At 38.2% G+C, this 23358-nt stretch overlaps 1 protein-coding gene across 4 annotated transcripts in view; it reads right to left on the bottom strand.

The window, feature by feature from the left end:
• Positions 1 to 3935: 3935 nt before the first annotated feature.
• The window catches only part of syt2a (synaptotagmin IIa), an 87556-nt gene continuing 68133 nt past the window's right edge, over positions 3936 to 23358 (bottom strand). For 2 of the 4 annotated variants that reach the window (XM_079848597.1, XM_079848596.1), the window contains exons 4-9: positions 16248 to 16373; positions 14267 to 14434; positions 13976 to 14143; positions 11892 to 12009; positions 5179 to 5312; positions 3936 to 5096 (exon numbers count right to left, since the gene is read on the bottom strand). In XM_079848597.1, coding sequence (XP_079704723.1) covers positions 4881 to 5096; positions 5179 to 5312; positions 11892 to 12009; positions 13976 to 14143; positions 14267 to 14434; positions 16248 to 16373 — 930 coding nt within the window. In that variant the 3' untranslated portion in view covers positions 3936 to 4880. Of the gene's footprint in view, positions 5097 to 5178; positions 5313 to 11891; positions 12010 to 13975; positions 14144 to 14266; positions 14435 to 16247; positions 16380 to 23358 lie in introns of all 4 variants that reach the window. The other 2 variants (XM_079848595.1, XM_079848594.1) reach the window with 1 other exon arrangement.

Raw genomic sequence — 23358 nt, 5'->3', positions numbered from 1 at the left:
TGACTTGGACAAGCTGAATTTCTGCATCATTCTGTTGAATCTTGTCCAAATGGCATGATACACGTTTCAGTTTTCCCATAACGAATTTGGGATTGTGAATTATTATTAAAATGGTAAAACCAAGAACTTTTACATCCTGTGTTTTCATGGCTAGACAGCCATTCTAAACCTCCTTTTTAATTGCCCTTTTAATAATGCATGTGTATACATATATAGTGGAATGGCAACGAACACATGCATGTGTTCAAACAGACGTCCCTAGCACACTTTGTGTTAAATCAAGGCGTTTACAAAACTAAATATAGACTGAAATCATACTAATAAACATCAAGACACATTGTTAACAGAAAAACTGACTATTGCAAGTTAAACTGCCAATAATTCTTATAACGTAGCACATTTTAGGAAACAGTGTGGCCCCGTAGCTTCACAGACTACATGGAATGTCGAGGAGGAACTTCGGCCTATGAAAGGAGGACACGTTTTAGGATCATCTATATAGCTGAGCTCCAAAGATTTAGCTCAAGTCTTATGGCTTTATCTTAGTCACACTCGCACACACAAACTTACTGTTTATTGGCTAGTTAAACGCTGTTATTATGTAAAAGACTCATAAAGAAAAGCTTTTTTTTTTTTTAGAAAACAATGGGGACTCCAAGTTTTCTGTAACACGACTGATACTATTGTGCTCTGGCGACTTTGTCGCCAAGGTAGACAGTTGGTCCGAAAAAAATCACGTAAAAATGACGTAAAGTCAGATAAAATGGCAGTAAACGTGACTTCTCTAATTGGCACTGACAGTGAATAAGAAGGGAAAAAATGATAATAAAAAGTGTTAGTTTTCATGAATCTGTATGATCCAAAACTCTCAGACAGAGATACTGATTACTGCTGATCACAGGATCCTACAGGATGGAGGAAAATATTCACTTGGAGCCCCCGGTGGAATTTTTTTACTTCCCAACAAACATATTAGGACAAAGAAACATAGAAATATTACTCTGAAAAATAAATATAAATGAATTAATCAATACATAAACATTTTCTTCCTTAACAATATTAGTAGACGGCAAGCATGCGGCTACGTTTTCATTCTATATTATTTCACACAAAGCACTTAACATACAGTATTTGCTCATGATGTCCAGGCATGGATTGAATCTGAAAATGAAGATTAGTCTAGTTTACTTCATATTCTCTCCAGTACCCACTCACAGAAAATAAATACATATTTGATTTGATTAGAAAATATACACAGTATCTTATCCTCCTCCGTTTTGTTATTAAAATGACAAAGAACACCTACTTAGGTACACAATATATTTTTTGCTTCATCTCTGAAACATGCGCATCTTTTTTGTATTGTAACATGCAGTATCATAAAGTAGGAACTATGCATATATAGGTTAAACTACACGCCTATGGGTTTGGGGAGGGGGTGTTAGTTGCAAGTTACGACTTTTTTTTGTGAACGTTCTTTGAAATAAGGGACATATTTGTGTAAGAGATTAAACCTGAAAAAATGACATTGACAGAGTAAACAAAGACAGTGATCCCTAAATGATGTTTCGATACTAGCGGAAAAACGAAAGCATGATAAACAAATAATCACACATTCATTAGACCTGCAAAAATTTCAAACGGCACTGTGAATGTGGACGGAAATACCTGCTATTGCAACTGAACACAGCCTGTCAGAAGAGCTGCTTCTGTTTTATCAAGGGAAACGTCACTGAAGCGACCTTTAAACAAAGATTCTTTCAAGGTCTTCAGATATTTCGATGACACAAAATGGCTTCAACTGCAATTTGACTCAACATTGACTATGTTTACGAAATAAACTAGGATAAAATAATTAGCCCCGCCCCTAACCACAGCAGGGTGGGAAATATTTCAAATTTGAAGACTTAAAGGTAATGCTCATCCAAAATGGAAGATTCTGTAATCATTTACTGGTATGACTTTTAGTGTTTGTTTTTTGTCCATACAATGAAAGTCAATGGGGTCCAATCTTGTTTTGGACCCCATTGACTTTCATTAATTGGACAAAAACTGTCCTTAAAATATCTTCTTTTATGTTCCACAGAAGAAAGCATGTCATACGGTTTGAAAAGACATGAGGGTGAGCAAATCATGACAGAATTTTAAATTTTGGGTTAACTGTGTCATTTTCTTTTCCTCACACAAAGCTATTATGGGATTTCTGAAGACTTGGAATATAGAGCATGAGCAGATTTAAGTTCTTTTATTGTGCAAATCTGTCCTCTTCCATTATTTATTTAAAAAAAAAAAGGTCTCTATCATTCTGCAATAAAAACCTTTGTGTGTTCGAATTTCACGATTTCAGACTTCACCATAAAATTGGATGAGCTACTGCAATCATCCAATCTGATTGTGGCAGTAGAGTGACGTTTGCAAGTTTTTTGGTTGAGGATAAAAGCCGCTAAAGTGACGTTTCCTTACGAGAGTGAGTTTTTAATGGGTTACAGCATGTACACAACAAAGTCTCCCTCAAATCCACTCGTCGGTCTTTACATGTAGTTTTTGGCCTGGTTTAAAAGTCTATAGCCTACTCAATAATTATGCTCCACAAAAAGGTCTTGATCCAAATCAGGTTTGCGAATTTGCTTAATTTCCCAACTACTTAATAATTGAACCGATATCACAAGGTATCATCATTGCCAAAAGAGTTTCTCCAGGCAATATGAGGATAAAACGCACACAGATTTACTTCTCCGTCGGTCTTAAGCAAATCATATTCTGAGATTCACATCCTCACACAATGACTCATCATACTATAAGCCCTAAAGCAGCTTTCAGTTGACACAATTTCCCTTTTTAAACAAATGCAAACTCTGACAGCTCATATTGAGATTGATAGAGCAACATGTACAGAATGCAGTTCCATTAGTGCAAATAAGTTCAGTGGTTTGGTAAGATGTGCAGTAAATACACACGTAACAGTACCCTCCATCAACTCTTCTCATAAATCCATAAGAACTTCTGGTTTAAACATTGAGTATAAAATGAAAACAAAAAGTGATGGAAGTTCTCAAAAGGAATAGTTCACTCCATGTTTTTCGAAACCTGTATTTTCTTTCGTACTTCGTATTTCGTACTTTCTTCCGTCGAAGACAAAGGGAGACATTTTGAAGAATGTTCAAGCTGCTCTTTTCCACACAAAGAAAGTGAATGGCGACCAAGCAAGAATTTTGTGAAAAGCGACTTGAACATCACTCTGTCAGACATGTTGGGTTCACTGGCGTTCTATATAGAACCCTAGGGTTCTTGACTCAGTTTTAAAGAATCCTATATGCTAAAAAGGTTCTATATAATGAGAAATGTCTTAAATAATTGATGCTTAATGAGTTATTTAAAAAAAAATTCGATTGATAAAGTATGTTTACGAGCTGTTTAATTCAAACAATTTAATTAGCATTAAAAATTGTTGAATTAATTAAGCTAAATCCTTAAAATGATCACATGGAGGGAACCCCTAAAGGTGATGATACACAGGGCAACTTTTTGAGCAATGTTGCTGGGCAATGTTGCCATCAACGGGCAACCAATGAGACACAGGGCCCACGACCAATCTAAATTATCCGGATAGAAATGTATTGCCCATTTTCAATGGGAAAGTGGCCAAGCAACAATTGCTCAGCAAGATTGCCCAGCAACATTGCTCAAAAAGTTGCCCTGTGTATCATCACTATAAAAGATTCTATATATGAAGCGCACGACCTTTGAGGTTCTAAAAGTGTATGGCTTCAGAAGACTTGGGATATAAATGGATAATTCATATTTTTTTAAGCTTGATGGTCCCGATTGACTTCCATTGAATGGAAGAGAGCAGTGCGCACTTGCTTTGAAACGTCTCCTTTAGTGTTCCACTGCCGTAAGAAAGGCAAGTGAGTAAAATGATGACTTAATTTGCATTTTTCTTTTTGGGTGAACTATTCCTTTAATGAGTGGGTTCAGAACATCAAAAAACACACAAAAAACTCCCGAATGCAGGTACAAATAAAAGCAGGTTAAAGCCTAGGCATTGACCAGAACAAAAACACACCTTCGTTTAAAGTGCTCAGGCAGAAGACATCTACAAGAAATCAACACAAAGAAACAAATATACCGATGCTAACAGGAAGACGTCCCTGGAAGCTAAGAATTGCTTATTTCGTGATGTTTCAAGGCTTGTCTCCTTTTTGTCAGGGTTTGTTAGGATGTTGGGGCAGTGGAAGAAGCCAGCTGACAGCTGGAACCAAAGAATGGAAGAAGAGGTTGTTTTGCAGGCAGTGTAATCGACACCTGAAAGATACCTTCTGGCTGGGTCAGGAGCATCAAGTCCAACTATCTCTCCAGTCCCCATTTCCTCTAGTTTTTTATTTTTTATTTTTACTTATTCATAATGATAAACAATTCTTCAACTGTCCTTTCAGACTCAAAAAACGTAACAACTGATTTCATCTAGATGACCAGCGAATCTAGAAAGGAATGTGTTAAATTAGGCAGTGGAAGAGGCAGTGTTTTCTATCCCTGGTCCCCGATGGAAAACTTTGGAATGCTGTTGATCTGTTGGATATATGGGTGTGAATGTGAGCTTACATCTCTTCTGTGAATAAACCTCAAGGATATACAGGCCAAGCTCGGCCTGTCTTCAAAAACATCTGTGGAAACAGTCTCGCTCATTACACCCTGATCCACTATCTCATTTTAGCAGTTGATGAGGCCGAATCATCTTCTTTAATACCTTTAGGCTGGTGGCCCATGGCTGTAATTCGGTGCTGACTTGGTAAGATGACATGTAGTGCATGTTGAAAAGTGGAAGAAAGGAAGGGAGGAGGTAAAGGAGAGAGGGAAGGAGGGAAGGAAGAGGTACAGGATTACTTCTTGGCAGTGAGGGCTGCTAACGTGGCATCCACCTCCTCCTCAGGTTTGAGTGGATGCCACTGAGCGATGGGCCTGCGTGGGTTTGCCAGCATGTCGGACCAGTGCCGAAGCTCAGTTCCCTGCGCTTTGCTTCCCACCCAGATCTTCCCGATGGCGTCGTTCTTGCCGATCTTATCGTAGTCGAGCACCGTGACCACAGCTTGTATTTTCTAAGAAAGAAACAGATATTGTGCTCAAAGTTTGAAGGAGTACAAAAAGGTAAACTCTTGTGTTGAGCCGTGTAAAGCGTACCTGCATCTGGTCCTGTGGGATCTCAAAGCTGAAGGACTCGTTGTAGTACGGGTTCAGCGTGTTCTTCTTCACAGTCGTCTTCTTCTTCTTCAGTCGCTTCCCATTTTGCAGAAGATGAATCTTCACATAGGGATCTGTAAAGGTTTACCAGTGTCAGTCATTATGCAATTATATGTCATCTATCTATCTATCTATCTATCTATCTATCTATCTATCTATCTATCTATCTATCTATCTATCTATCTATCTATCTATCTATCTATCTATCTATCTATCTATCTATCTATCAGTTCTTTCTGGTTCTCAAATCTGATTGGCTGAGAGTCAGCCGTGCGATATTCACAGTATCAGTATCAGAACTGGAAGCGTTTCACCGTTTGTATCACTCCGCTTGCGGCGACTCTCAAGTAGTTTTAAGATTTACCAAATGTCTGTAGAGAAGCGCTTCCAGGACTCAAAATGTTTGCTTGAGGTGCTCTTTGGATGGGATAATCATACGTAGCAAAAATTCAGGAAACTCCAAGGCACTCACTTTTTTTTGTTTTGTAGGCGAGAATGTAGTTATTTCGACCTCAAATATGTGACTAATATATAATCATAGTGCCTATTTTACAATCTGTTGAGATACTTTCGCTGAGGTGAGCTCCAGGCCGTCAGTGGCCGCTCAGTGCTCATGTACCCGCAGAGAACAGCGTCATCTCGGCCAGTCCTTCGGGAATTTGCCACTGGCACTATGTAGATAGTGGTTAAAAATAATATGCCGTATTTGGTATTGAGAAAGGATCGTGATATGGACTTCAGTGAAAGTTCAATTATTACAGCATTAGATTGCGGCAAAGACCGTCTTTATGAGTGAGTCAGAATAAGGAAGTTGTTTTAGCGCTGTCATGGGAAGAAAAAAGATGAACATATTGCTTTTCTCAGCGGACATGCAAACAATTTTTTTGGACATAATATTATGGAAATCTGAAGAATGAACGCTATATCTGATGCAGGTAATACACTCATTTAGTTGATCTCTCTCTCATAATACCATAATGCACTCTACATAATACAGTAAGCTTCAGTGAAGCAACTCAACGTTCCTTCGTTACTAAAGTGGCGTTTTAGAATTAGTAAAGGAGGCTTGGGCTCAACTGTCAAACTGTCAACTTGCGATTTAAATCCTTGGTGGAAGGAAGTAGTTCTGCACAAAAGAGTTTTTTAAAGACACTCTGTAGTTGTTTCTTATTTATTTACTCCCTTGTGCAGTCGAACTGACGCAGACGCGCTACGCAAAAACACTACGTGAACCAACTCGAGGCCCAGATAGAAGGAAATGAATAGTGGAATAAAATAGTTATTTTTGTTTGTTTTTGCGCACAAAAAGTATTCTCGTCGCTTGACATACTTAAGATTGAGCCACTGTAGTCACTTGGACTATATTAACGATCTCTTTAATAACTTTTCTGGGCCAGCTAGTTTCGGTCACCTAGAAGCCTATGGAGAAGTGATCCAGCACTCAGATTTCATCAAAAATATCTTAATTTGTGTTCCGAAGATGAACGAAGGTCTTACGCGGTTGGAACAACATGAGGGTGAGTAATTACTGACAGAATTTTCATTTTTGGGTAAACTAACCCTTTAAAAAGACCCACAATACCTCATGAAAACCAGGGAGAATCTTTCAGTCACCCGAAGAAGAACTTGACAAACATGCGCAGATGAACCCTTTCTAAAGCGCGCTATTTGTAGTTCGATTGGAAGGCTGAAAAATACGTTGGAGAAATGGGGAAATGTTTACAGTATTCCAGCCTAAAAGGACAAAAGACAAAAAGTTTGCGGGTTGGTTGAAGTCTGTACCAGGGAATGTTTATCAAGCTTATTGTTCAACATGTTGAAAGAATTTAAGAATTCCAGTTGAGTACGATGGGGATCACAGCAGTCGAATCACTTGGCCAGTACCAAACACAAACAGCAAGAAGGTGTCGGGCAGACTTCGAATATATTACAATACTGTTCTCAAGACACAACCGCAACAAATACAAAGAGTGTGTCAGCTTAGTGTACACATGAATCTCCTGCTGCGACGGTTTCTTCCACACATTTATTTCCCACTGCAAAAACACCCGACCGAAATGACTTAAGGGCTGCACATCAACATTGAAGTCGTTATGGGCAATGCGTACAGTAAGCTGCCACGACTCCTACAAATCAAACAACGATATCAAAAATATCTTTTGTGTTATGTTTCCTAATTCAGAACTATTAAAACGGGTTACTTGGTGAAATTTGGAATAGCACCATTTATTAAACAGCAGTTGATTTCAGAGGTGAGCAAAGACTCTTTTGTGGTTATGTTCGACTAGAGCCTTAACAGAAGTACCAACAACAAACAAACTGGTGACTGCGTTCAGTCTCAATATTTTGGTTCCCAGTTCCTTGGATATGTTACAGCTCAGGATTTAGTTCATAATTTTATGGTGAGTTTTATGCATGCGTAATCTCTTATCCTGTCAGCTTTTATGATTTGATTATGTAACTGTCTGAACTCATATTAAAAATAATTGTAACTAGGAAAGGTATTTTTGCATTAAGCATCGTCTAGACTCTAGAGGTGCACGTTAAAAGATCGCAATCTTTATTCAAACGGACATTTAGATCCAGAGAGAGCAGTTGACATGTATGCACTAAGGATTGATGAGCCAACATGATTATTATGAAAACTCTTGACTTCTGTATGCAATCCATAATGTTTTGAATAGCCCACTTATGAATAGCATGGCGTCTGTACAACAGAAACATTTTATGACACATCCTATATGAAATTGCCATTCTGATTTTTTACTTCCATGAGTGTGTGGAGAAACAAAATTTACGAAATATGGTGTCGATATCAATGGACGGGGCCAAACATAAATTGGAAGTTTTTCTAACTCAATTTGGATCACAGCTTGCCGTTGTTGGAAGTTGTGGACTCCACATTCTGCACAATGCCTTCAAAGTGGCTTTACATTCACTGTTTAATTGTGCTCCCGCAAGAAGAGAAGATTTTTGTTGTGTGTAAGTCTTCTATATTCCCTTTACACTTCTGTGGTCACCGTTGGCTGGAGAACTTACTAGTGGCTGAGAGAGATTTGGCCATCCATGGAGACATATGTTGATGCAGTCAAATCTAGGAAAATTCCAAACCCTGGTTCGTCGTCCTTTGACACCATTGCCGATTAATGAGAGGACCCCTTGATACTTCCAAAGCTTAATTTCTTCATTGCTGTGCCAAGGACCTTTCAACCGTTCTTTAAGAAGTATCAAACTGATCAGCCGGTCATGCCTTTATTACACAAAGACTTAACTGAAGGTAATTTGTACTGGCCTTTGCTTTACAAATCTATTAAAACATTATGTAATTATTGCATTAGCATTGTTTAAACTCAAGGTTGAAATTTGGTAGAAATGTATACAGATCATATCTGTGCAATATTCAGTTATGCAATGTTTTCTTGGTAATGTGTCTTTTCACAGAGTCTTCTAAGACGCTTTGTCAAAAATGAGCTTCCGGACATCTCTGCAGTTAAACTGGCCAGATTAGATGCAACTGATGTGCAGACCTGGGTCCCTCCTAAAGATGTCGACATTGGAATAGGTGCTTCCTCTGCCCTTAACGTACTGTATAGCTAAAGACAAAGAAACATTTAATGTAGTGTTTATAGTCCTAAAGGAATTGTATTATTCAACAAAGTCTTCTTCAAAGTAGAAGCAGCAGAGTATGAGAGCTTACTGTAATGATGTTTAGGAAGGACAGCTTGACTGCCTTTCAGACATTGTTCAGAAAGCGCAAGAAAGGAGCTCACTCAAGTATCCTTTGGTCAGATCCACCTCATGTTTGATACCAAACCAAATGAACTCAAACCCAGACATGTGTCAGAAGTATATTAACGTATTAACTTATAATAAGTTTCTTGAGAACAAGCAGCTGCCAGGAGGGATCTCAGCTGGCATTTAATACTTATACTTTGTGTTTACTAAGCAACATTTGTAGAATTTTTTTTTATGATTAGGTCAGCAAGAGTAGAGTATTTAAAAAACTATAATAACAATAGTAATTTATAATTTGGTTTATATTAAAATGTATTTTCCCTTAAATTTAGATTTCTTGGTACAGGTGATACAATAACCCAGCAGTTTGGCAGTCTACTTCATCTTTAAGCCAAAGACAAGTCTTTTGTGTTTTTCTGTCCCATGAACCAACAGCTTGATGAATTTTTACATGGTGTCATCTGTGGATCTTACAGCTTTGGAGCTTCTGCAAAAAGTCCTCCTTTTGTCTCATGGACAGGCAACGGTCGAAATGGGGTTTTCTGTAATGAAGTGGAAACATGCAACATGAAGGAAGACACAGTGGTTGCGCACAGGCTGATCTGTGATTATGTCAGGGTTTCAGGTGGAATTTTGAATGTGCCTTTATCAGAAGAGTTACTGAATGCAGTTAATGCTGCAAGATCAAGATACAGACTCCACGTGGATGCGGAGAGAAAGAGAAAAGCCAATGAACTGCAATGTCAAACGAGGAAGGCAGCAGAGGAAGACATTGAGCAACTGAAGAAAGAAAAGAAAACATTGGTAGATGTTTGTTCATCTCTGGAAAAGGATGCTGACCTCAGTGCTGAAGAGGCAGAAAGGAAGCCCGGAAGTCAGACGGTACAGCTCATTAGCAAATCAAATGCACTGCGGAGACGGTTGAAAGATAAGCAGAAGGAAAAGGAGGATTTGGAAGAAGAAATTGCAAAGAAAGTTGTTCAACTTGGCCACATTAATTAATGTTTTGGTCCAAAATATTCTAATGCAATGCTGATGAATTTGGGCATTCTTTTGTCTTCAAAATAAAACTAAAACTAACCTTTGTTCATAGTTTGTGGTCATTTCAAGGACAAGAGATTTGAATTGAAGAATCAGAGGGAGGAAAGAGAAGAAAAGAGAATCATATGCTCCTATTGTTGAGCATGAACTGTTGTATGTTGTACTGTTTTTACAACAAGATTGTATTTCAATAAATTCTTCTCCATGTTTGATGGTGTCACGGTGTGGCGTAGGCAGAAGAAGACGAGGGAGAATAAGTTCTAATGCAAACTTTTACTAATAATATAATCCAAACAGGCAGAAGGTACACACACACTTAATACAACGGAGGTCGGACAATGACTGACTGAACAGAAGGGAACTAAATACAAACTCAGATGAACACTGATTAACAGAACACAGGTGATACGGATGAACTGATAAAGGTTGTCATGGAAACAAATGAGTGGCGGGAAAACAGAACAAAGGAAGACATGTGACTAATACAAACCAACAATGGCACAAACAGATTGCTTGTTTTTTATTTCAGGACTTTGACATACATTTTAGAGTGTTTAAGCTCTATTTAGGAGAAACAGCAGTGTCATAGAGGTATATAGATATACAATGAGTCTGATCACAAGGTAAAAGTTATTTCCACATTCAAGTGGTTGAAGCAGAGGTATTCAAGCCTCAACACTTTATGTGAAGTTAATTAAAAAGTAAGTTAGTAAGAAATGTTGCTACTAATACAACTCTTCATGTGCTCCCTAGAGACTATCCTTAGAGAACATATTGCCGTATTCATGAGTTCACACTTACAAATAATCAGATAGCATAAATAGCATGTGTGCTATCTGAGGAGAGGGCTCCGAGCTCGGTATTTTGGCCCGAACACAGAGTATTCCCCACGTATTTCTGGTTAGGAAAGTAACCACACGAGTGTGAGGAGACGGGGTGGTGGAGGGATGCTGAAAACTGCCTAGGAACATAGGTGAATCGACTGTGTATGTATATGTGTGTATATATATATATATATATATATATATATATATATAAGCCTCCACTCATGCTGATTGGGTAGACATGTTGATTACTGATTGTTGACTGCTGGTTGGAATGATGTGATGATTGGAATGACATGATGATTGGATAGATAATTTGAACATGTTCCTCCCAAACTTTGTCAATAAAACATAATTTGTTGTCCCTTCAATTTTTTTTCCCCTTAAATTGTTTTTTAGTTGGTCTTAAAAAGTTCTTTAAAAAGTCTTAAATGTACCCTTATAAAGCCTGCAGAAACCCTGCCATCAGTGTCCCAATGTGTAGTGAGCCAGAGTCTTTACTGTCCTTACCAGTGCCCGAATTTATGTACACAATAGGGAGCTAGGGAGCTGATTGAGACGCATCCTAGGTCTTTTCTGTAAATCACTTCTGATTTCACTCAAGATTCAATGGTTAAGAAAGGCCTTTAATCCTGGTCCTTGCAATGTTTTTAGCCGTGCAGTTCTCATAGCCGCCAGCAAATGGCAGCAGTGAGAACTGACTGGAGGGGAAGCGTGGCGCAGGACTGCAGAGTCAGCACGTGAGCGCTATCTTTTCTGCATGGCTACCGCTGACACTAAAGCACAGGCGTGACACGAGTGCACTGCTGCAGCACTGAAGCGTGCTGTGCATGCCTGACAGAAACATGACCAAATAATTCATTCATTAAAGCGGAGACAAAGACTGAATAAAATATGCACATATATGGTATAAGCGTAAACCGAAAAGAGAAAAGATTATTTTATTGTTATGGCATATGCAGGAACATCCAGTCTTCTGCGTGCGTTTATCTCCACCCACTCTCTGGAGGAGAGAGAAAAGAGAAAAGCGGTGCATTATGTGTGTGTGTGTACCTGAGAGTCCCCCAACATCCATCTTTTTCAGGTTCTTCGCCTCTAGGATACAGATGGTGAGTTTTCCAGCTGTAGGTACATAGCGCAGAGAGATGCAGATATCTCCAAGCTTTTCAGGCTGTGTTGGGGAAAAATAAAAATAGTTGGTCTTAAAGGGACAGTTTGAAAATCAGTCTGATCTGAATGATGCCAAATGTTGGGTGTCCGATCATGACATGACCAATTAAAATATATTAATTCTGTAAGATTTAAATATGCAAATTATGTAGGCCTATATCATTTAAATAGAAATATAGCTGATCATCTCCTAACAAGGCCACATATTAAGGTCTGGGTAGATTAGATGGTAAGCAAACAATCAGTTCTGGTAATCAATATGTTAAATGCAGGAGAAATGGACAGGAATAAAGATCTGAGCGACTTTGACCAGGGCCAAATTGTTATGGCAAGGCGACTGTGTCAGTGTGTCTCTGAAACGGCAAGACTTGTGGTGTTTCTCCAGGCCAGCAGTGGTGAGAATTTACCAACAGTGATCCTGAAGAGAGACAAACTACAAACCGGCGACCGGGTGTTGGGAACCCAAGGCTCATCGATGCACGAGGGCAACGAAGGCTATCCCGTCTGGTCCGAGCCAACAGAAGCTCTACTGTGGCACAAGTCACACAATATTTTAATGATGGTTATGGATGGAATGTGTCACAACCAACCTAATCTCACGGCGATTCGTACGTATTTTACGAGGTGGCTAATTCGTACGACCACATTCGTTCTAATTCGTACGTTTTTTGCTAAATCGTACGTATTTTACGAGTTGCCCAATTCGTATGAATTCATACGAATGACCTACCAATTATGCCACCCATAAACCTACCCATCATTAGACAAATCGTATGAATCCGTACAAATGAGGTCATACGAATTCATACAAATTAGCCACATCATAAAATACGTACGAATTGGTCATGAGACAGCGTTGGTCACAACACAGAGTGAATTACACTCTGCTGCGTATGACGTTGTTTAACCGCAGACCAATCAGAGTGCCTATGATGACCCCTGTCCACCGCCGAAAAGCCTACAATGGGCACGCGAGCATCTGAACTGGACCTCAGAGCAGTGGAAGAAGGTCGCCTGGTCCGTCGAGTCCCGTTTGCTTTTACATCACGTGGACGGCCGTGTACGTGTGCACCGTTTACTGTGGAAGTGATGGCACCAGGATAGGAGAGACTGTCATGCTCTGGCCAACTCTCTGCTGGGAAACCCTGAGTCCGGCCTATTCATGTAGACCATTCATGGTGAAAGTGGCCTCTTTCAGCAGGATAATGCACCCTGACACACTGCACACATTTTTCAGGAATGGCTTGAGGAACATGAAGAGTTCAAGCTGTTGCTCTGGCCTCCAAATTCCCCAGTTCTCAATCCAGTTGAGTTTGTGTGGGATGTGCTGGATCAACAAACTCAATCCACAGCGGCTCCACCTCGCAACCTACAGGACTTAAAGGATCTGCTGTTAATGTTTTGGTGCCAGAGACCACAGCACACCTTCAGGGGTCTCGTAGAGTCCATGCCTCGGTGGGTTGGCATCACGCGGAGGACCAACAGCAGATTAGGCAGGTGGTTATAATGTTTTGGCTCATCGGTTTGTATATTTTTACTTGCATATTTAAATCTTACAAACTAGATTCGATTAGTGAATAACAACATAATTTCTGTCTTATCCTCACAGAAAGCTATGGACTATGCACTTCTATGGTATTTTTCTTCGCTGTTAACTTTAAAATGTTTTAAAAAGAGCAGCATGAACATTCGATCTCCATCTATGGTCTACAAAAGGAAGAAACGGGTTTGGAACAACATGGGGGTGTGTAAATGAAGACACAAGGATCATTTTTAAAAAACAGATTTCATTTTCAGTGAATAATACATCAGTAGTGTCTCTTCAGTTATTAAATAGTCCTTCAATTATTTGCTAAAGGGAACATCACATTTGTAACGTGTTATAAAGGATTATGAAACATTATGGGTGTCTATTATTAGATGGCTGCTTGTTAACAATGCGAATGACAGATGAAGGACAGTTTTACCTCTTCTTTCTCTGCGCTGTCCAGGTCTCTCCATTGCTCGATGGGTTGCGCCAGGTCCAGGGTGTTCATGGGAATCTTCACCTCACCGATCACATCGTGCTTCGAGAAGCGGTCAAAGTCGTACACAGACATGACCAGAGTCTTTCCTCCCATTTCATTGAACGCAATCTAGAAATCAACATCAGCTCATGAGTGCCGGGACAGAGTAGTGATCGGGGTGTCTAAACCCTGCTCTGCACACATTTGATGATGATGATGTTAACTGGAACTGTGCTGAAATAGATACTCTACCTTAAAGTTGAAAGTCTCGTTGAAGACAGGGTTAAGGGTTTTCTTGTGGACCTTGGTGTCATACTTCTTCTTCTTGTCTGGGAGAATGAAAACTCTGACGTACGGGTCGGAGGTGCCGCCGCTGTCCATGGAGAGAAGATCTGCAGCTTGCAGGATGCCCACTGTCAGCTACATTGTAAAAGAGTGTCGATCTTTAAGATACACACGTATTCAAGGTGTAAGGAAAATATGCTATTACATTGTATTTGACTTCAGAGAGCCCAGAAGATGAAACTTTTTCAAAATGAAATCAAAAGGATTTTCCCCTTTCCTTATCTTAGATCATCTAAAGATGTGGTCCCAATAACAGTGAAATTTTGCAGGCAAAAGAGGTCCATTGTCTGTTTTCACTCTCAAACCAAGCAGATTTCTCTTGGACAACATGGCGAATCAGTGTGACCAACTTTAACATGCTGCTCAATCTGCAAAATTCTAGATTGAGTTTATTCCTATTCGAAAATAACTGGATTTCGCCCATTGAAATTCACCAAACAAAGGTAAATGTGACTGCAAAGCTAAGTAACACCAGAAAGCATACAAATTTTCCTGAAGTAAAAGTAACTGAAATAAAATAAAATAAATAAAAGTGAAGTAATAGTATAGTATTTCCACTATTTTCATTTGTAACGTCTGTCCGTCCGTCCGTCCATCCATCCATTCTTCAAACCGTTTTTCCTCTGTGGGATTTAGTTTAGTTTATATTGATGTACTAAAATAACTAAAACTAAAACAAAAATTATTTCATGTACATATTTAAAAAAAATACACACAAAATCACAAACTTCACCTACATTTAAAATAAAAATGGAAAACATAAAAATAAAAATTAATTAAAAATATGAATAAAAAAATTGGTGTATACATGGTGTTAACATAAATCTAGACCAAGTCATTTGGAACTTTATTCATCTGCCTTTGTCTGACTTCCTACAAACGCTTGTGATACTAAGTTAATACTTGTTCAAAACAATCACTTTTGCAAAGTTTGTACTATTTTCTGTTTATTTTGAATAATAAAATAATTATTTTTTGTTCAATAAATATACCGTCATTAAAAAAATTATTTTAAAAATATAGAAACCAAGTAAAGATTCTGAAAGCATTGAAGGAGATCCCATAATAATTGAATAAAGCTTTACAATAGTAACACATTAATATGATATTTTATCATATGATATGATTAATAAAAAAAAAAAAAACAACATATGGTTTCATTAGAAATATGGTGATTATCTCTAAGATGGACACCCAATTTGATATATGATATTTGCCATCTGAATCTAACTGTCATGACAACAAATGGAAAAGTCAGCCAGCTGTCTATCATGTTAATTATTGCCTTCCTTTTACCCCAAATAACATACTTTTATAAATTCTTCCATTATTGAAAAACCGTTGCTTTAATTACCTTGAACAAAACTGAAAATCATTAACGAGACCTTTGTCTCAAAATATAGTCAATAATTTTATCGATTCTCATTTGCTACATAAATCTACACCATATTAAAAAACATAAAATATTAGATCAAATTAGTGCAGAATTAACTTTGCGTTGCTGTCCACGATTGCGTCAAGGATCAGCCAAATTTCCATGTGCATCATCAAAAGCGGTTGTTAGAGTCCCCCGTAGTCAATAATTGTATCCCTTAAAACCTATCTTTCACCAAAATGACATATTTAAATGTTTTTCCTTGAAAACACTTCTTCATGCCTTAAAATAGCTTGAATGTAACTCTACACCCTTGCTTCATTTAGTATACGCGGTTTGATGAATATGCAAATTATCCCTGCCTTCACTCACTCACACCAGCTCAGAGATCCACTCGTTGACAATCACACGTTGACATGATTGGTTACAAGGTAGTTTTACACATTTCTCTTTCCCTTGGATATTAAAGCTGATTTGTTTTAAACACTGTAAATAGTAAAGTGACCAAGTTACCTTGTTGTCTGAGAAGTCATAGTCTAGGGAGAACTGTAGTTTTCCAAGCTTCTCCTTCTCTTTAGGTTCCTCCTCTTTCTCTTCAGTTAATCCCATGTCTATATCTTCTTCATCATCATCCTCTTCCTGTTTCTGAAGAGACAAAAGCACAGATGGCCGTTACAGGAGAAACTAGAACAAAGGTGATGGAAGGTAAATGAAGTTCCCCAAACATGGTTCGTTGGGCCAATACTCAGCTTACCTGAAGTTTGCCGGGTGTCAAACCACCCGGGTGTTACTGTATGTAACTGTGTCAGCGATGACCTTCATAGCAACATGACTTGATTTCACTTTTCCTTTCATGACACCATTTGCAACAATCTACATTACTTTTGTGGAGGGAATGACAGGCAGAAGGATTCGAGTCCTAAAGCAGCCTGTCCGTAAATTGATTCTCAGTCTGCAGGGTATAATAAAACCCAGAGTCTCGCTTTTTACACAGGAAGAAAAGATTCAGATGATACAGAAGGGAAGTGTTGGCGCTTTAAAGCCGATACTCATATCAGCACACATGTACAATGTAAAATGATGGACAATTTGGAAGAAACGTTGTGGCAGACAGATATTTAAGATCACAGTAGTGTTATTTTACACATCATTATTTCTCACGGTTCCTCCCTGCTGCTCTTCAAAATGACAATAGAAAAAAGCTGAAGTGAATCTTAATGAACTTATATCATCATTTAATCTGTTGGTGATTTAATTTCATATAATGGTTCTGTTGTAATTAATACTTTTGTGCCTTGTGCTGTAATTGAATATTACAGAAACATTTCTTTACAAGGCTGTCTATTGTGAGCTACCTATACAATAGAATATACTCTAACACAATTTTGATTGGATTTAATTAAACATAACTTCGAAAAATCAAATGAATTGCAGGAAGGAGAAATAATGACGTGTTCTGGTGAAAATATGTTCATATTTTCTTTTTACAGATAAGTCAAGGCCAGTGTCTTTGAGAGTCTATGAAACATTCTTTGCTACTAAAATTCTTCCAATAATTTGGAATGTGGGCGCTGTTATTTGTCGCTGGATTTGCCAAAGTATGTGAGGTTTGTGGCATCAAATCTTATTAAAAGTTTAGTTTGAGGCACTGAGTAGAGAATAAATTACTGTGTGCATAACTATATAATTTACTTTGTAGGAAACAGTCTTACCACATTTGAGTGGATAGGAATGGTGTTGAAGGTCTACACGTTTACTTTCACGTCTCCTGTGTTTTCTTTATAATCGCTTGTGAACGTGCTAATATTTGAATGAGGTTTTTAAATCTTGGTCTGTCACCAAAAATATGAAAATTCTGTCATCATTAACTTACCCTCATGTTGTTCCAAACCCATAAAATGTTCGATAATCTTCAAAAACACAAATCTCAGAGATTTCTGTCTCTCCGTTATAGGTTCATTCCACCAAAACTTTGATTTAAAATGCTCATAAAGAGAATGTAAAAGTAATCAATATGAATCAAGCCGTTTAAATCTTCTAAAGAGACACAATCACTTTATAAGATGAACAGATTTAATTTAAACTTTAATAAACTTTGATAAACACAGAGCACATCAATACAATATGTCAAATATATGAACTTTTTGAAGCATCAGCGTTTTGGTGGAATGAACTTTCAATGGAAGGACAGAAATCTCAGATTTCATTTGTGTTGCGAAGATGAACGAAAGTCTTATGGTTTTGGAACATGAGGGCGAGTAAACGAGTAAACGAGTAAATCGAGTAAACGAAGGGTGAGTACAGAATTTACATTTTTGGGTGAACTATCCCTTTAAGATTTTCCAATCACATAGATATGTGACCCAGCTAACAAAAATATATACTAACTAACATTATGAAAACGTTATTTTTAAATGTTCTCTGAACTTTCAAAACATGCAATTTTTAAAATGTTTTAAAACTGTTTCTTCTTGGCTTTATGATCATTACAGGGATAGTTCACCCCAAAATGAACCTGATTCTTTCTCCTGCTGAACACAAAAGAAGATATTCTGAAGAATATGGGTAACCAAAAAGTTGATGGTCCCCCATTGACTTCCATAATATGGAGGTGGAAAAAATAATATGGAAGTCAATGGGGACCATTAACATTGATTGATTAACATTCTTCAAACTATCTTCTTTTGTGTTTTAAGGTGTATTTGTTACTGTGATTATACATTTAAGTACTGAGTAATATTATGTAACTACATGAACTTACTATAGGGTTAGGATCATACAGGTTTGTAAATGATGACAGAATTAAAATTTTTGTGTGAACTATCCCTTTAAGGGAACATTCAATTTTATAATATTGCAAACATTGCATAATTTTGCAACACTCTTTTGACATTTTCAAACAAACGTCCAACTAAATCGTGCCATGAATAATGTTTTTGTGTGTGTGTGTGTGTGTGTGTGTGTGTGTGTGTGTTAACATTTTAAGAACAATATAAAAGACCAGGTAACTTTGAAAGAATGTTCTATAAATGTTACTTGAAGAACGTTTGTTCATAACCTGTAAGCAGTAAAGTATGTTTATGCTGATAACCAAAAGGCTCAGTCTGCTAGTCTAGCATTTGTGTCCTCTGAAAGAGATAGAGTTAATGTGCTACATAACCCTATTACATGACTAACACTGCATTTGGGGTTAGCAGTGTCCCCCAGCGAGTTTATACCAGGTCCCCACTGTGACTGTTCATGAGATCAAGCATGCGTTATGCACGGTGAAGAATTTATGAAGCCTCAAACGCAATGCTAATGAAACAGCAAATATTAGCTTACATAGATGGAGATGTCTGGTTCAGCTTTGGGAAAAACAAGAAAAGAAAATAAATACAAGAATACAAGACGAACGAAAAGAGTTGAATCAGAATGTCTCTAATAGAACAAAATATGCTTGGGGTGAGGATTTGTCCTTCCTGGACTCTCACCCCAAATATACATACACACACAAATTCAAAAACACACACAGAGACACTGTGCGTCCCACAGTGACACACACACACACATAAAAAAAGCACCATTTCTTAAATTCTAACTGACATGGTAAAATGCATTCATGCATGCCAAGACAAAATGCACAGTCTGAAAATGTTCCGTATTGATTGCATAATTGTTCAAGTCATAGTGAATCATTGCGATGCTGGCATTAAATCTGGAGGATGATTAATGATGTAACAGACTAATGCAGTATTCTTAATATGAAGTGTGCGGTGGTTCTCTTACATAACTTGCATTGAGCATTCAGAAGCAGTCATGCTAAGTTACGGCACATTCATCTTAGTAAAGGTGGCAGATGGAATAAGAAACGGTGAAGGAGAAATCAATCACTCACAATAAACGATTATTTGCACCAACAGCCCTGTGATCAAATCAGCATGTAATGATTAACCATATTGAATTATGATTTAAGTTCATAATTTCAGCTTATTCCCTACCCCAAGAATAAATACTGGCCTGTTATGTGCCCAAAATGTATGATGTGCTTTATTTGTGAACAACCAAGAAAATGTATGCGCGTTAGGTGAAATTATTAATCATGAAGACCTTTTAAAAATGTTTTTACATGATAAATTAAAGTTATTGGGGCAGTGAGATATCAAAGCTGAAGTGTGTAATTTCGGCACACTACCTTAGTGGAACTGCAAAGATAATGATTGTTTTCAAACAGGTTTTCCAGGTCATTAGTTGGATAAACTGACAGTCCCGGCTCAAACCCACACCATTGGTTGAGCCCAAGAGGCCAGTGTTTGGATAGTTAGCATTGCCCTTTTAGCCTACATCATCATGGGGACAAATGCTGCGTTCACACCATGTCGTAATTACCGTAATTATGGAATGACAACCCGTGACATTCTACTCCGAGCTGAACGTTTACTTTGAATGTCCTCAGACTCGGAATTATACGTTTCTATGGCAACACTATCAATGCCGAAATGAATCTGCAGAAGTCGGAGCTCTCCAAGTATTCAGACTTTACAAGTTGTAATTATGAGTTCTGTGAGGACATGAATGCTTTTTACGAGTTAAAATCTCGTAATTACAGCAATTCTGACATGGTGTGCAAGCACCTAAAAGCATCTTCATTGATGACTATTTAAAAGTAGCTGTGCATTCTTACAATTTTGTTTTTGAAAGCAATACATAAATTGCACATATGAATTTATAGATGTTTGACCAGTGCCTGATTTTTTGGGCAATAAAGAAACATTAAATTGATCAAAAGTGACAGTAACACTTTGTTTACATTAAAGATGAAGTTAGCGATATCTGAGAAACACTGTTGAAAATGGATTGGAACAAGCAGCACAACACACATTTTACATCAGCAGTAGGGAGCATGTCCACTCATGATGGGGGAGGAGAGAGAGTGAGCCAATCAGCAGTAGGGGGCTTGTCCACTTATGATAGTGGAGGAGAGCGTGTGAGCCAATCAGCAGTAGGGGGCGTGAACACTCATGATGGGGGAGGAGAGCATGTGAGCCAATCAGCAGTAGGGGGCGTGTCACTCATGATGGGGGAGGAGAGAGTGAGCCAATCAGCAGTGGGGGGCTTGTCCACTCATGATGGGGGAGGACGGAGGGTGAGCCAATCAGCAGTAGTTGACTCATGATGGGGGTGTGTTCCCTCATGATGGGGGAGGAGAGAGGGTGAGCCAATCAGCAGTAGTTGACTCATGATGGGGGTGTGTTCCCTCATGATGGGGGAGGAGAGAGTGTGAGCAAGAGGGAGATTGAAGAAACACTGTAGAAAGAGAGATGGCTGAGAGACATTGCAAAAGAGAAAAGGTCAGAGGAATATCACTGGTTATGATCAGGCGAGAGCGTTAGGACACGTGTTAATATTAGAAAAGCTATTTTGGAGAGACCTAAGAGGGAAGGCTTGAAAACAGATGCAGAGGTTGTGTTGTTTCTGCATTTTGTGGGTGGAGCAATGAAGGGAGGGCTGTGATTGTTTGGGTTGATTTCAAATATCAATAGTGATTCTCAGAAATCACTTACTGCACCTTTAAGTGTCGGGATAGGAGAAAGTTTAACAATGTTTAACACACACATACGCACACACACACACACACACATAAAAATAAATAAAAATAAAACAAACAAAACCATTGCAATAGGTCTCCTGGTGAAAGGCCGTTTCCCACGCCACCTACTTCATCCCACGGCTTATCTCTACATTTCAGGAAGAAAGTAACAGATTCTTTGATTGTTTCCACACAATGGGTCATCCAGGAAAGTTACTCTCAAGTCAAGTCATGGTCATTCACTGGTGCCTGTATGAAGGGCATGCATTGGGCTTTGTCTCAAATGCTGCTTCACCTCATCTGGACATTTCTCCTGCTTTCTTTTACAGGCTAACTGCTTTAAGAAAGGTTTAAACTATGCAGATATGCATGTTTGTTAAATAACTTATTTTAGGGATAATTTAAGTAATTTGACATTAAATAGGTGGAGCAGCTTTTAGAGAACAAACCACCAACCGTACCCTTTCAACATGCATGTTAGTGAGGATTGGTGTGTTGGTGTCTCTTAATAAGCTAGGATGAAGTTTAAGTTCATAACCAAATGCACATACAATTCTAAAGGGCCATTCCTTCTACCCGTTTGGCTTAAACCCCCCCCCCAAATCACCAGTGTTCATGTGGCATGTCAAACTGGTGGAATGCGAGCCCTCCCCAAACCAACCCCAAACTAGTCCTCAAGCAACCTCAGCACCCCTGCAGCTTGCAAGACTCAAGAAGAAGCCAAAGATTTCATTCCCAGCCATATTTCATAGCCCATTTCCCCAGCCCTGGTTTGAGCTTTCACCAGGCGGTCAGAGAGGGGCGCTGCAAGCCATGTCACACCTACCGTAAGATGACAGGTCCACGACAGTCAAGATACACGGAGCACATATCAGACACAAAGCGGGGAGGATAGAGAGAGATGAAGAAATGGAGAGAGAGGAAGAGATTGAACTCACAGAAGACAGAATCAAGTAGAGGAAATCAAGTAACACTTAATGGACATGTATCAAAAATGACACATTTTACTTTAAATAGACACATTATGTTATTAGATAATACATTAAAAATACATTGCATATAACAAATTTAACCAATGAAATTTGAGAAGCAAACCACATAGAGGCATTTTATTGTACAGTAAGGGAGACTGAGGGCAACTGTAATACAGTAAATGTCCTAAATAATGCATAAATATCAGTGTATCATTTGAGATACTTTTTATTTGATTGAACTTCATGGTTTTGTCATTCTCATTATACATGATCTATTTAAGATTTACTTTTGCGTCATATAAATGGGTATATAAAATACTTAAAAAGCTAGCGGATAGATATGCATTAAGTATGTTATGAAAAAAAGAAAAAAGAAATTACAATAATGGTCTCCCATAAATAATAAACCTGTCTTGATGGTGTTTTAGCACAACAACGTTTTTCTTTTTCAAGATTAGTTCTAAAAATATAAATATATTAGGATATGACAGGCAGAACTTTAATGATTCCCAAAGGAAAATTAGCTTGTCACAATAGCAAACATACAGCACACAGCGGGATCTGACACAACACAGCAAATATAGCAAAACGCTTTAGCTTCAGCTATTTTATTTCCAAAACAGAGATTAAAAAAAGATTTAGTGCTGCTGTGTATTCGCTGGAAAATGTGTCATTTTTAACACAAAAGCACAAGAGATTAACAGCACATACATTCTTCTGGAAACCAAATTATACGAACACGGCAAATGAATTGATGTGGCGGGAAATCTTTCATGTAGCTTTCCTGCTTTACAGGCAGCAAATGACGTACAACACTGAATATTTTATATTCCATGAATATTAAATGGCTAAAAAATCTTTCCAGAATACCAACCATCCATTTGCTTGACCTAGAAGCTATATTAAGGATATGTGAGGTAGTTACACAGACGTTTTTAAATCAAGCTTTGGTGTTTTGAGATTGTTGAGTCTTTCAAATATATTGCATGAGCAAAAGCTTTAAAAGCCATAAACAAGGGAAAGATTCAGATTAGATATGTCTCGAACCCTATTAAACTCATTAGCGACAGTCGGAAATTAG

This window comes from Squalius cephalus (genome assembly GCF_949319135.1).
Source record: "Squalius cephalus genome assembly, chromosome: 18".
Classification (NCBI taxonomy): Eukaryota; Metazoa; Chordata; class Actinopteri; order Cypriniformes; family Leuciscidae; genus Squalius; species Squalius cephalus.
Note: the sequence above shows the minus strand (reverse complement) of the source record. Positions and strands in the feature narration are given on the sequence as shown.